At 43.5% G+C, this 12829-nt stretch overlaps 1 protein-coding gene across 13 annotated transcripts in view; it reads right to left on the bottom strand.

Moving 5' to 3' along the window:
- vav2 (vav 2 guanine nucleotide exchange factor) overlaps positions 1 to 12244 on the bottom strand; it is a 250336-nt gene extending 238092 nt beyond the window's left edge. For all 13 annotated transcript variants that reach the window (XM_084382591.1, XM_084382597.1, XM_084382602.1 and 10 more), the window contains exon 1: positions 10957 to 12244. In XM_084382591.1, the coding sequence (XP_084238717.1) occupies positions 10957 to 11160 (204 nt within the window). In that variant the 5' untranslated portion in view covers positions 11161 to 12244. The remainder of the gene's footprint in view (positions 1 to 10956) is intronic.
- Between the last annotated feature and the right edge of the window lie 585 nt (positions 12245 to 12829).

Genomic DNA, 12829 nt, shown 5'->3' with positions numbered 1-12829 from the left:
ACGTCTCACTCTGAGCTATTTCAATTGGCTATGGTGAAACACTGTTTAGCGTGGCATTGCATGCCGTGGGATACACACACGATGACGTCACTACCGACTAGTCGACGACTAAATTAGTCATTGACTAATTTAGTAGTCGACTATTTGTCGACTAGTCGACTAGTCGTTGCACCCCTATATTTCATTAAAGGTTTAATGAACTATCATCTTAATTGTCTTCATTTTTAGTAAGTAACACTTCAAGCTGAAAGCTAATGATTGTTATATAAGAGCAGCTGCATGCTGGTGCGATAAACTGTATGTTATACATTCAATTTACGTATGACCCGATTAGTCGACTAATCGAAAAAAATAGTCGGTGATTAGTCGACTATCAAAATAATCGTTTGTGGCAGCCCTAATTCATATACTTCAATTCCTTCTTATTTATCAGCTGATGCACACATAGACACCAGTATATCTGCAAGTTAGCTCGTGGGTTAACCTACCCAGGGAGCAAGCTAATTAGCAAGCAATTCTGAGCCTCTGACTGCAAGAGTCTTTCTTTCTGCCAGGTTTGTGGTTTTCTGTGTCAACCGCTGCCACTATCTTCTATGTAGAGTGCAACAGCGCTAATAAAATGTGAGCCAACTGTTTCAAACATTAGTTGTAGCCTACAGCTAAAAATGATCCCAAAAACTAGAAAAACATGCCTTTGGATTATTGATTTCCTTGTTGGATTAGAGCTATTACATAATGTGCTGAGGCATGTAAAACAAATATAAGACGATATATTGTTTATTAGTTCTTCTGAAACTCAAAAAATGGTCACATCTTTATAAAACATGCTCGCTCTCTATTTGAAAACTTTGTCGATCAAAATGCTCAAGCCTCGAGTGTTCTGCAGCAGCCTTTCCACTCCAGTTGTCACATCATGGTCCACATGTGCCACATTCAAATTGGGGCACGTGCAGCTGGGTGCTAACTGCTTGTATTTGGATGTAGAACATTTAGACTTTTATGGGTTAGGTGGAAAGAGTTAAGCTGTAAACCAATCAAGGGCAGGGCTTTATAACTTGATTCACTGGACTAAAAATTCCTTGTTAAACTGTAAGACCTATATTACTTAACTATGCTTTACTCTAGCTATAATCCTTAAATCTACATTCACAGTCTCTCTTTGAATATTGGGTTATGCACAATGCAAATGCTTAAGGGGAATTGAAGTTTGCATTGTGACCACATCTTGTGGTAGTGGCTGTGGTTTGGTTTACACACAGATGTGTCAGGCATTTACCATAGTGGACAGTCAGAAATAAAGGGGCTTGTTTGAATTCCAAATTCACTTCCTGCTTCTTTATCCCACTGCACAGGCAGCAGATCTGCAGAACTGCGTTAGGATTTAATGAATATCAACCTTGTGTTTCAATCAACTGCTGCTTTATACTTCCATAGTAGTTTTTTCCTGTTTCCCTGTTTGCATCTGTGCCATGCATTCTTCCTCTCGTATAAAAGTGCTGTACGCCTTCACAGCCTTGTAATTATTCATTCTGCGAGAGCCTATGGCAGACTGCGAAGCGTTATCAAGCTAATTGATGTGCAGAAAAGCTGAAACCTTACGTTGCTGCATTTAGAGGCAAACCTCTTTTGATACTTCTCTTTTACATCTCACTGCTTCTTGTGCTAGTTGCTCAAGAAATTGAAATTAATAATATCGTAGCATCCACAATACGCCCAGTGGGGAAAAAAACCTGGCTTTTTTGTGACATAAAAAGTAATTGGGATGTGAAATGATAACCAACATGGCTATAGTTGTTTACACTTTATCTATTATATAAAAAAAGAAAAATAGCAGGTTGTTGTGGTGGTGAGGCCAAGAGCTTGACTACAACCTAATTATATTAAAAGCACCTGAGTTAAGAAATAATCTCTCTCGCACTCATCTCACCTCCTCTTCCTACTCATCACACAGCAAAAGGGAACTTTTCCAAAGCGTCTTGGCATTTTGGCAAGATTTTGACAGTAAAAATTTCTTATAAAGAGGCTTTTCTTACTCTTCCCACCATTTGCTGTCAAAGTTCAGATTGTTTCTGCATCTATTACACAGAAATACAATGCAACGGATTCAGTTCATTAAACTGACGTGCGTTATCATCAAGGGGTTTAACAGTTTTTTGAATTGAGCCTGATGTTCACACCTGGATGTCAGCACTAGACTATAAACAGGGGATTTAGAGGATGAGGATTAGAGTTGTTCATAATCATGAAGCACTAGAAAGAACGGGAGTGTAAAAGAGTGTACAAATCCCATTTAATTGAAGTGCTTCGATAATATCAAATTGTTCGTTTTTATATCCGCAGAAGTGTTGAAATATATTCTTACGCTCCTTGTTCACCCAATCTTTCCATACACTGAAGGTCACACAACCACTACACTGTGGAAGCAAGCACCACAGAGGTATAAACAAGCCTTTCAACACCTCTTCGCTATTCTGGCACTGTTGAGGACAGCTCTCGAGGCAATTCTTTTGAGAGGACATTCAGATGTACTTGTATAGCTGACACATGGGGGTATACATGCTTTTCTCATTTGATTGTTCCTCACTTTTTTTAGTTCTCATATTTCTGTTTGGAGGAGCGAGTATTGAGGAGTTGGGAGGCCGCCCAGAGGAGGCAGGAGCGAGGGTGCAAGAGACCTGATATAAATAGAAATAAATGGGGGCAAAAGCTGTAAAATCCAGCTGTGCAGCCTTCATTAGAAACTTACATCACTTCAGCTGAAACTGTCTAATTTCTCTAAAAACATGTTTCCTCGCTTCATGTCTCCTCACATTTCTCCTGGCATCTTTAGTGGAAGATGCAAGGAAACATGAAGGAAACATGGATGCACCTACAGATAAACTTTATTTAAAGAGGATACATTCTTATATTAAAATGGAAAAGAAGTAGCTGGGCAGAAGCATTAAAAAAAAAAACCTTCACTGTTGTTCTTTTATACCGTCTCACTCCTGTTTCTAAGGGGATATCTATTTTTAGACCAAGTGGATACCAAGACTGTCCTTCAACTTGACAAAGTTCAAGCTTCTTCCTGCTGCGAGGCATCCGGTCCCGGTGAAGTGACCTTGAACAGGACAATGAATTCCTACCAGCTCCGGGAATACTGCTCTCTACTCAGCTATGCAATCTTACCTCAGTGTGAAAAGAGGTATGATGCCAAAAGAAGAGATCAATGCAATGCTGTGTCCTCTGATAAATCCCCTGGGATTAAAGGAATATTATTTATTTATTCATCTGTTCATAGCTTTGGCCATTATTGCAATTGGTAATACTATCATTTTTCTCTGTCACTGTGAAAGACACAATTGCATGCCAGTGACACAAGCTGAGTTGAGCCAAAGGGTACTTCCATTCCCTCAAGAAATGACATGTTGTTTGAAGGCCGGTTGTGAAAATGTCAACACACAAGCCATACAAATACCAAAAGTTACAGTTAAAATGATTTTCCTGACCTAAGGAGTGGGATTAGCTCACACAAGAGGTTAGAAAACCCTGGCCTAGATCCATTCCCTCCTTGTCAATCCCATTAGCTTCCGGTAGCGCAATCCCAGCTGTGCAGCCCAGGACGTGTCCCTAACGAGCTCCATTAGTAGTATTACCTGCATCCGGCGGGTGCCGGGGTCATGGGGTCAACAGTAGACCAAATGCTGAGATTAAATTACCCCTGAGGGAGGCACGGGTGGGTGGCTGGCTACAGTAGTCACCATCCCCCACCCCAAAATGGTCACAAACAGAGATTTTAGAATAGTAGGTGGCCTTTCATGTCATTTTCTGCTTTATACACTCTCTCTGATCTTATTTCCAACCCTGCAGAGCTTGTTAAGACAGGGTTTGGAGTTGTAAGCAGGGGCAGTTCTAGAGTCAGTGACGATCCATGTCTTGTTTTGTCCGCAACCCAAAGACATTCAGATTGCAGTCATAGAGGACTAAAGAAACCAGAAACATTCACATTTAGAAAGCTGAAATTAGAGAATTCTGATAGTTTTACTGTACGGTGCAATATGTTAGTAACAATTTTAGTTCAAAACATTTGAAAATTAACAAATCATCCACAGAATGTGAAAGAATACCCGTTTCTCTTTATGTCAAAGACATTTATGTATGGTGTAAAAGAGATATCTACTGTAGTTAGCATGCTAACGAGCAAGCGACAGGCCTTGAAAGGCCTCTTTCTCACAGTTGTCCGAAGCTGCTAGCGCTGTAAACACCGACACTCTCCTGCTAGTGCATTAGCCATAGCAACTTCATAAGGGCATCGACACACCAGTGGCTGTGTAGCTATCGATCAGTTTGTGTCCAATGCTAACTTTGCTTAGGACTGCTGCTAGGCTATGGTTAGCTCATGTGTTAGCCATTACAACTTTATAGGGGGATGACACACACTTCTATTGTTCTTGCATGTCTATGTGGACATCAAATTCTGCTTTTAAAGAAAAGGTCATGTTTATGTACAGGTGACAGTTCTGAGAATATGGCTGAACTATCAGCCATGGACTACTAATCCTTGACCATCGTAACATTGTTATTTAAAAGGCTCCCCAACAGAGGCACAATCAAGTGGCGTGTCCCCTCAGAGTTGCTGTAGGGCAAGAGGATATGTTGTTTGTGATACGTGAGGAGAGGAAATGAAAAGTATGTTGCTGCTCAGTGCACTAACATTACGTCTCCATGTCCCGTTTATTATTTTCTTATTAAACCAGCTCAGTTCGGCGAACCCAAGACACTCGGTTAAACTTGTGGCAGCAGTGTTTCTTTTCCCACGGGCCGCTGTTTCTGTCAGTCATGCTGTTTTTATACACAGTTTTCTTAGCTTAGCTTCCTTGGCTAGTCTGCCAACGTTGTTTAATGCATATGATGCTGAAGAAAGCTAACTCACGGACATGTGGTGCGGAGACGAGGATGCTTTTAAACCTGGCACAGGGATGCATGTTGGTGGATACGGGAAACAGCAGCGGCTACAGTGGTGAGCTAAGACACAACTGCTGCCTTGCGACAACACTGAGGAGACACGCTGCCTCAAATTCATAAACAACGATGTCATCGTCCAACACCATGTTTCACTGTCGACATAGTCATATGGCAATTCTGCAGACATCGCCCAACTCTACGAACTATACCACATTTTATAGCAGTAGTTACACTACACACTAAATTACTGCTTCACAGTACACATAATTACATAGATCTCTGTGGGCATATGATGTTAATTCTTCCAACAAAAGTCGAAGTATTGGGTGCAAGGAAGCAGCTTTCTGCTCAAAAATGAGCTTGTGTGTGAATGTGAAATAGGCAAGCCACTGAGGTTTATTATGTATGCCCAGCCCCCAACACAGATCATGAGGGTGCCGTAGTTTACATCAAAAAGGCATTCGAAAGGTGCCAATCTCGCTGCAATGTATATAGCCATTGCTTATGCATGAATTGAATGATCTAAAAAAAGAAAAAACTGTACTTCAATCAGCTCCTGTTACTTGCCAGCAGCTGCCAATATTTCTGGTGGGAGCTGGACAAAGAGGAAGAACCTCAATTACTGTGAGTGGAAGCGGCAGGCTCTGTGTGAGATCTGGAGCCCTGTGGAGCACTGAGAAGCTCCAGGAGAGCTCTGGGCCCAGCCAACAGTGATTCAGTCTGAACACAGGTAGGCTACTGTAACATCTCTCTCTCTCTCTCTCTCACTCACACACACACACATTTACAGACATACACATAACAAGCATGTGCGCGCACACATACACAACGAAAACAAAAGCACAGCAGTGCACACATACATATCCGCCTGAGTCATCCCAAAGGCATTCACAACTACCTCACTAACAGGAAAAAAAAGAATGAGAACGGCTGAGTGAAAAAAAACAACACTGCAGAACACACAAAAGGCTTCAGAGAGCAGAGCTCAGTCTTGTCTTTCAGACGCAGCCTGAGGCACTGGATTCTTGATAGGTACACCAAGCATCTCCAAACACCAGTGCTCATTAAGCATCCATTTAGGACCTTGAGGTAGAGAGGAAAGCCTCGGCATCTTTTTAAAAAACACTATCAGGGATTTACTTGACCACCTAAATGAAGGTCATCTTGACAGCTTCTTTGCTGGGGGTGCTTTGCCTCCTCTTCTGCACACATTAAGGCAGAGAAATATGAACTTACATGAAAAAATGGCACAAATTTCATTAATTGTCCATGAAGAAACACAAGAAATGTGGGACTGGCTGCATCTCCTAAATATGTTACAGTTTCTTTGCATTATATTACTACATTTTTAAACAACACATCCAGACAGTTACTTCAGATGTCAGACACGTTCGGTTCACTGTTTTACATGTATGTACAGTTCACTGCTTCATAATTTACTTCATGAATATGACAATAAACTGTGCGACTTCCTCACTGGGAACTGGAAGGATGCCTGAATGGACATTTCCCTTTTCAGCCACTTGAATGCACATTTTCGACCGTTATTTATTCAGTCACACTCTGCTGAGCGCCGATTCCGCTGCGACCTTCCTCATTTTCATGCCAGCAGACACATTCACACCTGCGAGTCGAGCAGAGACTTCAGCAAGTCACCTTTCAGCTTCCTCTGAGTAGGTGCTAATTGTGTTTTGTTTCTTGTTTCACGGGAACAACAGCAATACTGTTATTTTCTCAAAGGCAGACCAGGAGTTTAAATGTTTCAGTCGCTTCTCAATAGCAAATGTCGAGTGTTTATGAATTTGTCTGAATTACTGCAGTTGTTACCAATGCTTCTTTTTTCCATAATGTTAAACATCACAGGGAGATGGATCAATCCCAGCATGCACTGAGCAATTCATGGACCAGTTCACCTGACTTACATTTCTTTCAACTGTAGGAGGAAAGTTGCGCAACCGGAGCAAAGCCACTGAGGCAAGTGATTCATTTCTGTTGTTTTGTCTACAAAATACCAGAAAAGCATGAAAAGTCATCACAACTTATCTTAGTTTCCCACAGCCCATCGAAGATTGCGCCTTTAACTTGCTCGCTTTGTCCCGGCAACAGAACAAAACACAAAAGATATTCAATGTGCAAGGGCAGGAACCAGCAGATGTCTGGCATTTTTATACCTGATAAATGATTCTCATCGACACGTCAAGGCATTTTTTTTTTTTGCTGCAAATGAAAAGCTCTGTCAAGTGCAGCTTAACATTTAGTCGCACCAGTGTGCACAATATTTAGGTCAGATTAAAATATGTAAGGTACGACAATTCAAATAAACCCTTTATCGTCTCATACTGACCAAATCATCCACCCACAAACCATTTAAAAACCTCCAATTAAAAGGTCCACTTTTCTAGAAAGTTGATTTTTGAATCTCATTCCCGGCTCTGACACTTTTGGGATTATAGGTCAGGACGGGTGCCATCCCAATGGTCAGCATTTTAACGCTGGGACCCAGAAATCAACTTTCTTACAAAGTGGACCTTTAAGAGCAGAAAAACATTTTAAAAAGTCATGGTTGGATGGCGCACTCAACATGTGGTATTGCAATCACAGATGCCAGTTTATAGCACACACACTTCTCAAAAATGCCTTCCAGTAACATTACAGCACCAACTCCCTGTTGCTATGATGACTTCCCTTTGAGCTCGACAGAACGCATTTAAACAATGATAATGCACTGCAGCACGTACTGGGATCAATGCCAAAGTGTAAAGCATTACTGTGATGAGAACCTGTTAACAGCAGCAACTGAATAGAATTAGTGGGCTGCCATAAAGGAGAAGCACATCCCATATGACTGAACGTTACTCTTTCACCTAAAGCTCGGCTCTAACGCGGGTCACATGGCATTATAACCTCCGCTAACACCTGCTCCCGGTGTCAAACTTATTAGAGCATGCGATGACCGTTAAACTGCGAGTCATATTCAGAGACAAAAGTCAATTTCAGAAAGTATTAGCATCCTCGCAAGAGGAGAAGAGACATTTTGTCCTGAGCAAATCATGTAATTATTCAGCTTCTGCTCCTCTTCACTCGGCTCAGCCACGGACTCGGTGTGTTCGGAGTGTTAAAACACATGCGCTCTGACCTTTTCCTTATCATAAATCACACACCACTGTTCTGCTGCCAGGATTTTGTTTAACCCAATTTGTCTCTGAGGACACCCCTTCCACCCTCACTGCAGATCGACACAGTGGGACTGGGAGCATGGGATTAGTGGGCGGATCAAAGCATGCCATCCAGACCTCTCTCTCGCCTTGTAATCATGGGAGGCAGTAGCTTCGGGAGCTGATAAGTCCAGGCTAGTGATGGTTTCAAGGCAATTGGAGAGAGCTGCAGCTGACATTTATTTTCAGTGATTCATCTCTCATTTTTAATGCATTTAAGTTTAGGAAATTAGACAAGAGAATGACCATCAGCTGTTCCAAGACCCCTACTTTAACTTTGACTAAATATTTTGCGTTTCTGCTTCGTAAATTCAACAATCAACTCTTTCATTTTTGAGTGCGTAGCCAGAAATAAATGCCTACTCTTCTGGATCCTGTTTAATCATGATCCCGGCCTCTATGGGCCACCCAATCACCAGGATAAATGTTGGCAATGTACGTTTCCGCAAACCATGGATGTGGTAAAACTACACTTGATATGTTGAAACGTTACATTTCTTTGTGATGCAACTTTACATTTCTCAATGTTCAATAATTGTATGATATAACAATGCTGACCTTATGGTCTGGTTAGGTGTAGGCACAAAAGCCACTTGGTTAGGGTGAGGAGAAGGTCAGGTTTTGGCTCACGTGGTTCTGTCAGCTGTGAATTGTCCTTTAGGTCTCATTAAAAATACCCTTTTTGGTTGGAAATTACCCCGACATATTGCAACTTACAAATGTTGAAACGCTGCCTCATTCAGTGGTCTCTAATTAAAAATATCCAGTGGATAGTTTTATAGTTTTTTCAAAAAAAAAAGATTAGCTCGTGCACAGATTAATCGTGCTCTATGAAGCCCCTTGACTTTACATCACTGAAAACGTTCCCTTCGTGTTCCAGAGTAGCTTTGCAAACACGATATGTATATGATCATATATCATTTTTCAGCTCACGTACATGTAATGATGTGACACGTATTGTAGAAGTGTTGGTGTGATACATATGAAATGTACATATTTCACGTATCCGGGGTTTGCAGAAATGCACAATGCCAACATTTTATTGTGGTGACTGGGATGCACATTTACAGAGGCACGAATGCTGTTTTTGTTCTTGCCTCCACATGATAAGCATGTTTTTTTATGTTACTGCTGTGATTTGTAGAGATACATTTGCGAGTCTCTGTGCTTTCAAATGATAATAATTTGTCAGGACTGTGTGAGTGTGGATGCCATCCTTAATACTGTAACAAACCGACGCTCGCCATCAGTATTCTCCTGCTTGTGCAGGGTTAATCCATTATCAAAATCGCTGTCAATTCATTTTCTTTTCCCCGACTTCTGGATTTAATACTGCTTCAAAAACATAAAGGAAAAAGGCAAAGAATATTTACTCGAAAGCAACCGCCACCAACACAGACTGAAAGCCAGACAGACAGACACAACACACACACACACATTCACACATTATTATGACAGAAACGGGTCACGGAAGGTGTGCCAAGAATATCAGACAAATGTGCTGTCAGAGGGCAACCGCTCTGGTGTGATAGCTGTTTCGGCCTCTGCGGGCACGACAATGAGAATAACCAAACACATCCTGAATGCGGGCGACCGTGATCCATTCACAGCGCCGATCCCCCAGACTTCTCATCGTACAGTCATAGATGCTCAGAGCTACTTAAGACCAGACTTCAGGGTGAATAAAAGTCAATAGGGATGTTTGCCACAGCACACTTTTACTCCACTTACTCATTCTGCTGTGGTCGTGTAAACTTCCTGCGGCACGCTACACTTCCTCAGACTGGCTTTGGAAGCAGGACTGAGCTGAGGTGGGGAGTAAGCTTTATATAAACTGAACTGTGTGACGATCCAAACCTCTAATAGCACCACCGCGTAGACGCATGTTTGGGTTTGAGTGTAACTTAACACCAAGGTTCCTCTTTAAGTTTCTCCGCAAAAGGACTTAGAGTCAACTTTGGTTTGTCTTTTCCCGCCTACTCTCCTGCGCTGTGACGTGGGAACAATCCAAACGCACCTAAACCTCAGCTTTGGCTTTAAACTTCCACCACCATCGAGGTGGTGTTTACTAGGATCAAGAAGGTTGGCAGCGAAACTTTCCGACAAACATGGCAACTTTCGGGGGGTTTTTCTTTTTGTCAGACAAGGTCAACAAAAATAAAAGAAACCTGTTTCAGATTATTGCATTCAGGAGTGGTGGATGCTTTACTGGCTCCTCTTTCAGCAGATTATCATGTTTGGTCCCTTCCGCTCACAGCGAAACTGACAGGATAACAGTTAATTAAGAGCCTCTAATCGAAAGCAAATGAAGATGTTGCAGCTGTCATCGCAGAGCGACTACGACTTCATTTCACTGACTCATCCCGATGACTGACAACGAGCAGAATGTGCGGAGGTACGTAGAGAATTCAGACGCTCCACAATCCCCCGCTTTTTGTCAAAAAGTGAAACGACAAGCCCGAGAAAAAAGAAAAAAACAGCTCCAGAGGCATGATCGACTTGAGATCTGGCAGGAGGCAACCAGCACTTATCTGCGGGGGTGGCACCTTGTTCCCTCACCTGTGCAAACCTGAAGAGACCCTGTGTGTGCTGTGTTGCACTGATAGTGTCTCTGCACCTGGGCTTGTTGCAACAGGAAGGTTTCCGGTTTAAAATCTGTCAAAAATCCAGGAATGAGATGCTTTCCAAAACAATCAAGGCAACGCATGGAGCCCAGGGAAGCAGAGCAGTGCATACAGTAACAAGACATAGCCTGGGGGGGGTGTAAATCCACCCATCATGTGCAGGTTGGACTCACCTGTGACATCTGGGGTCTGAAATTGATCTCCTTCAGGTCCACAGATCCCGGCGAGAGGTTGTGCAACATCTGGCAGAGGAGCACCCCGTCTCGCAGGGCCTGTGCCAAGTCGAAGACGGCCGCCGAGGGCCACACGACCCGGTGGTTGGGGGGCAGGACCTTGCAGTCTATCAACCACCGCCCGCATTGTCTCCACTCCTCCATATCGGGCTCCGGAGGATCTCCTCGCCAAGTGGGTAACCGAGTCCTCTTAGTGCTTCTGGTTCGCGGCGCACGGGCAGGCACTACACGGTCGGCTCCCTACCGCTCACTCATTCACTATCAGCTCGGCAATCGGGCAATTTCGCAACTGTACGTTAATCGCAGCAGGTCACCGCGCTATATCCCCATCCCAGACGCATGTCAGCTCTGCTCTCGCCACAACATGGAACTGACGAGGGCTTGAAAAAGACTAAAACAACAACACCGTGTCAACAGATCCACTCCAGCGGACGGCGGCGGCGTGAAACAGAGGCGTGCTATGGGAATTTTCTCCTCTTCATTCTTAAAAACTTTTCTTCGCATATCCAATCCAAAAAGGCGTGAATGGAGGGTTACAGCGCGGCGGCTAGTGAAACAGCTGGATGCAGCGGTTTGTCATGTGTCGACTCCGCTGGTGTCTCACATTTCAGTGAACCACACAGCACAGCCCGGTATACAAATGTGGGGAGGGAGATAAAAAAGCAGCGTTTCAAGTCCGTACGCCGGGACTCACCTACCGCATTTGCATGTAACGTTTCCACAGAAGTTGAACGCCAAAGACGAGAAACTTTGCGTAATTTCCACAGCGAACAATAAAGAAAGAGGGGATAACACACAGAGCGCTCGCTCCACCGCGCCGGGATCAGTCTCCTCCACCACAACACAGTCCAAATCACGCTCTCCGGCAGCGGAAACGTGTCCAAGCAGAAAAAAACAATAGCAGTGTTTACATTTATCCCGTGAACGTTACTTTGTTTGGCGCCTTTACGCACAGCCCGAGTCCGCGTTACGCGTGTATCCAGCTCCGCTTTTCAGTGATTTCTGCCTCCCTTCCGCTCATGTCCTCTCCCCTCTCGCGTCTCCACTCTCCTCGTTTCCCCTTCTCGGACGGAGATGTTTAGCGGTCCCAACTCCCGACCCCGCGCTGCTGCCGCTGCACAGACCCTGAGGAGGAAGCGTCCGCGCCGAGCCAGGTGTTCCGTGCGGGCTCACACGGGCCGATTATCTCATGCAGAGGTGAAGAGTTGGGTGGTGCGTCCACACTTTGTTAAAGTGGCTCCATACTACGAGAATGTGAGTTTCAGGGATTTTTTTTTTTTTTTTTTTTTTGAGCTGGTAGTTGTGGACGCGCCCTCTGACGGAGGACGCGCGCACTGCAGGGGCTGCTGGAATAAGGGGGTTAAAGGGGGATTCCAAACAGAAGTTCAAACATCATAATGATTTTTGTGTGTGTGTGTATTTTTTTTTTGCATAGCACTATTTAAAACACACCGTTACAAAGTGCTTTACATAAACAATGAAGTGCACACGTCAAAACCCAGTGCACATCCATACATACATACAGGCCTACATACAAACAAACATACCGACACACGGTCAAAGACAAACACATACATGATGCGAACTCCAAAATATTCAGCACAAGACGAGAATTGAAGTCAAAGTGAGGCAAAGCTGGGAGAATTCATGGGAATATCAACCTATAGAAATGCGTTTGCGAAAAGCTGTTGTTTAAAACAGACCACAGATTCTGAAGATCTGATTGACCCGAGAAGGTTGTTCCAAAGTTTTGGTGCTGCCACCGCAAAAGCACACTCACCTATGGATTTGAAATGGTGAACAGGGAACAGAT

The sequence above is a fragment of the Pagrus pagrus genome (assembly GCF_965226575.1).
Source record: "Pagrus pagrus genome assembly, chromosome: 19".
Taxonomy (NCBI): domain Eukaryota; kingdom Metazoa; phylum Chordata; class Actinopteri; order Spariformes; family Sparidae; genus Pagrus; species Pagrus pagrus.
Note: the sequence above shows the minus strand (reverse complement) of the source record. Positions and strands in the feature narration are given on the sequence as shown.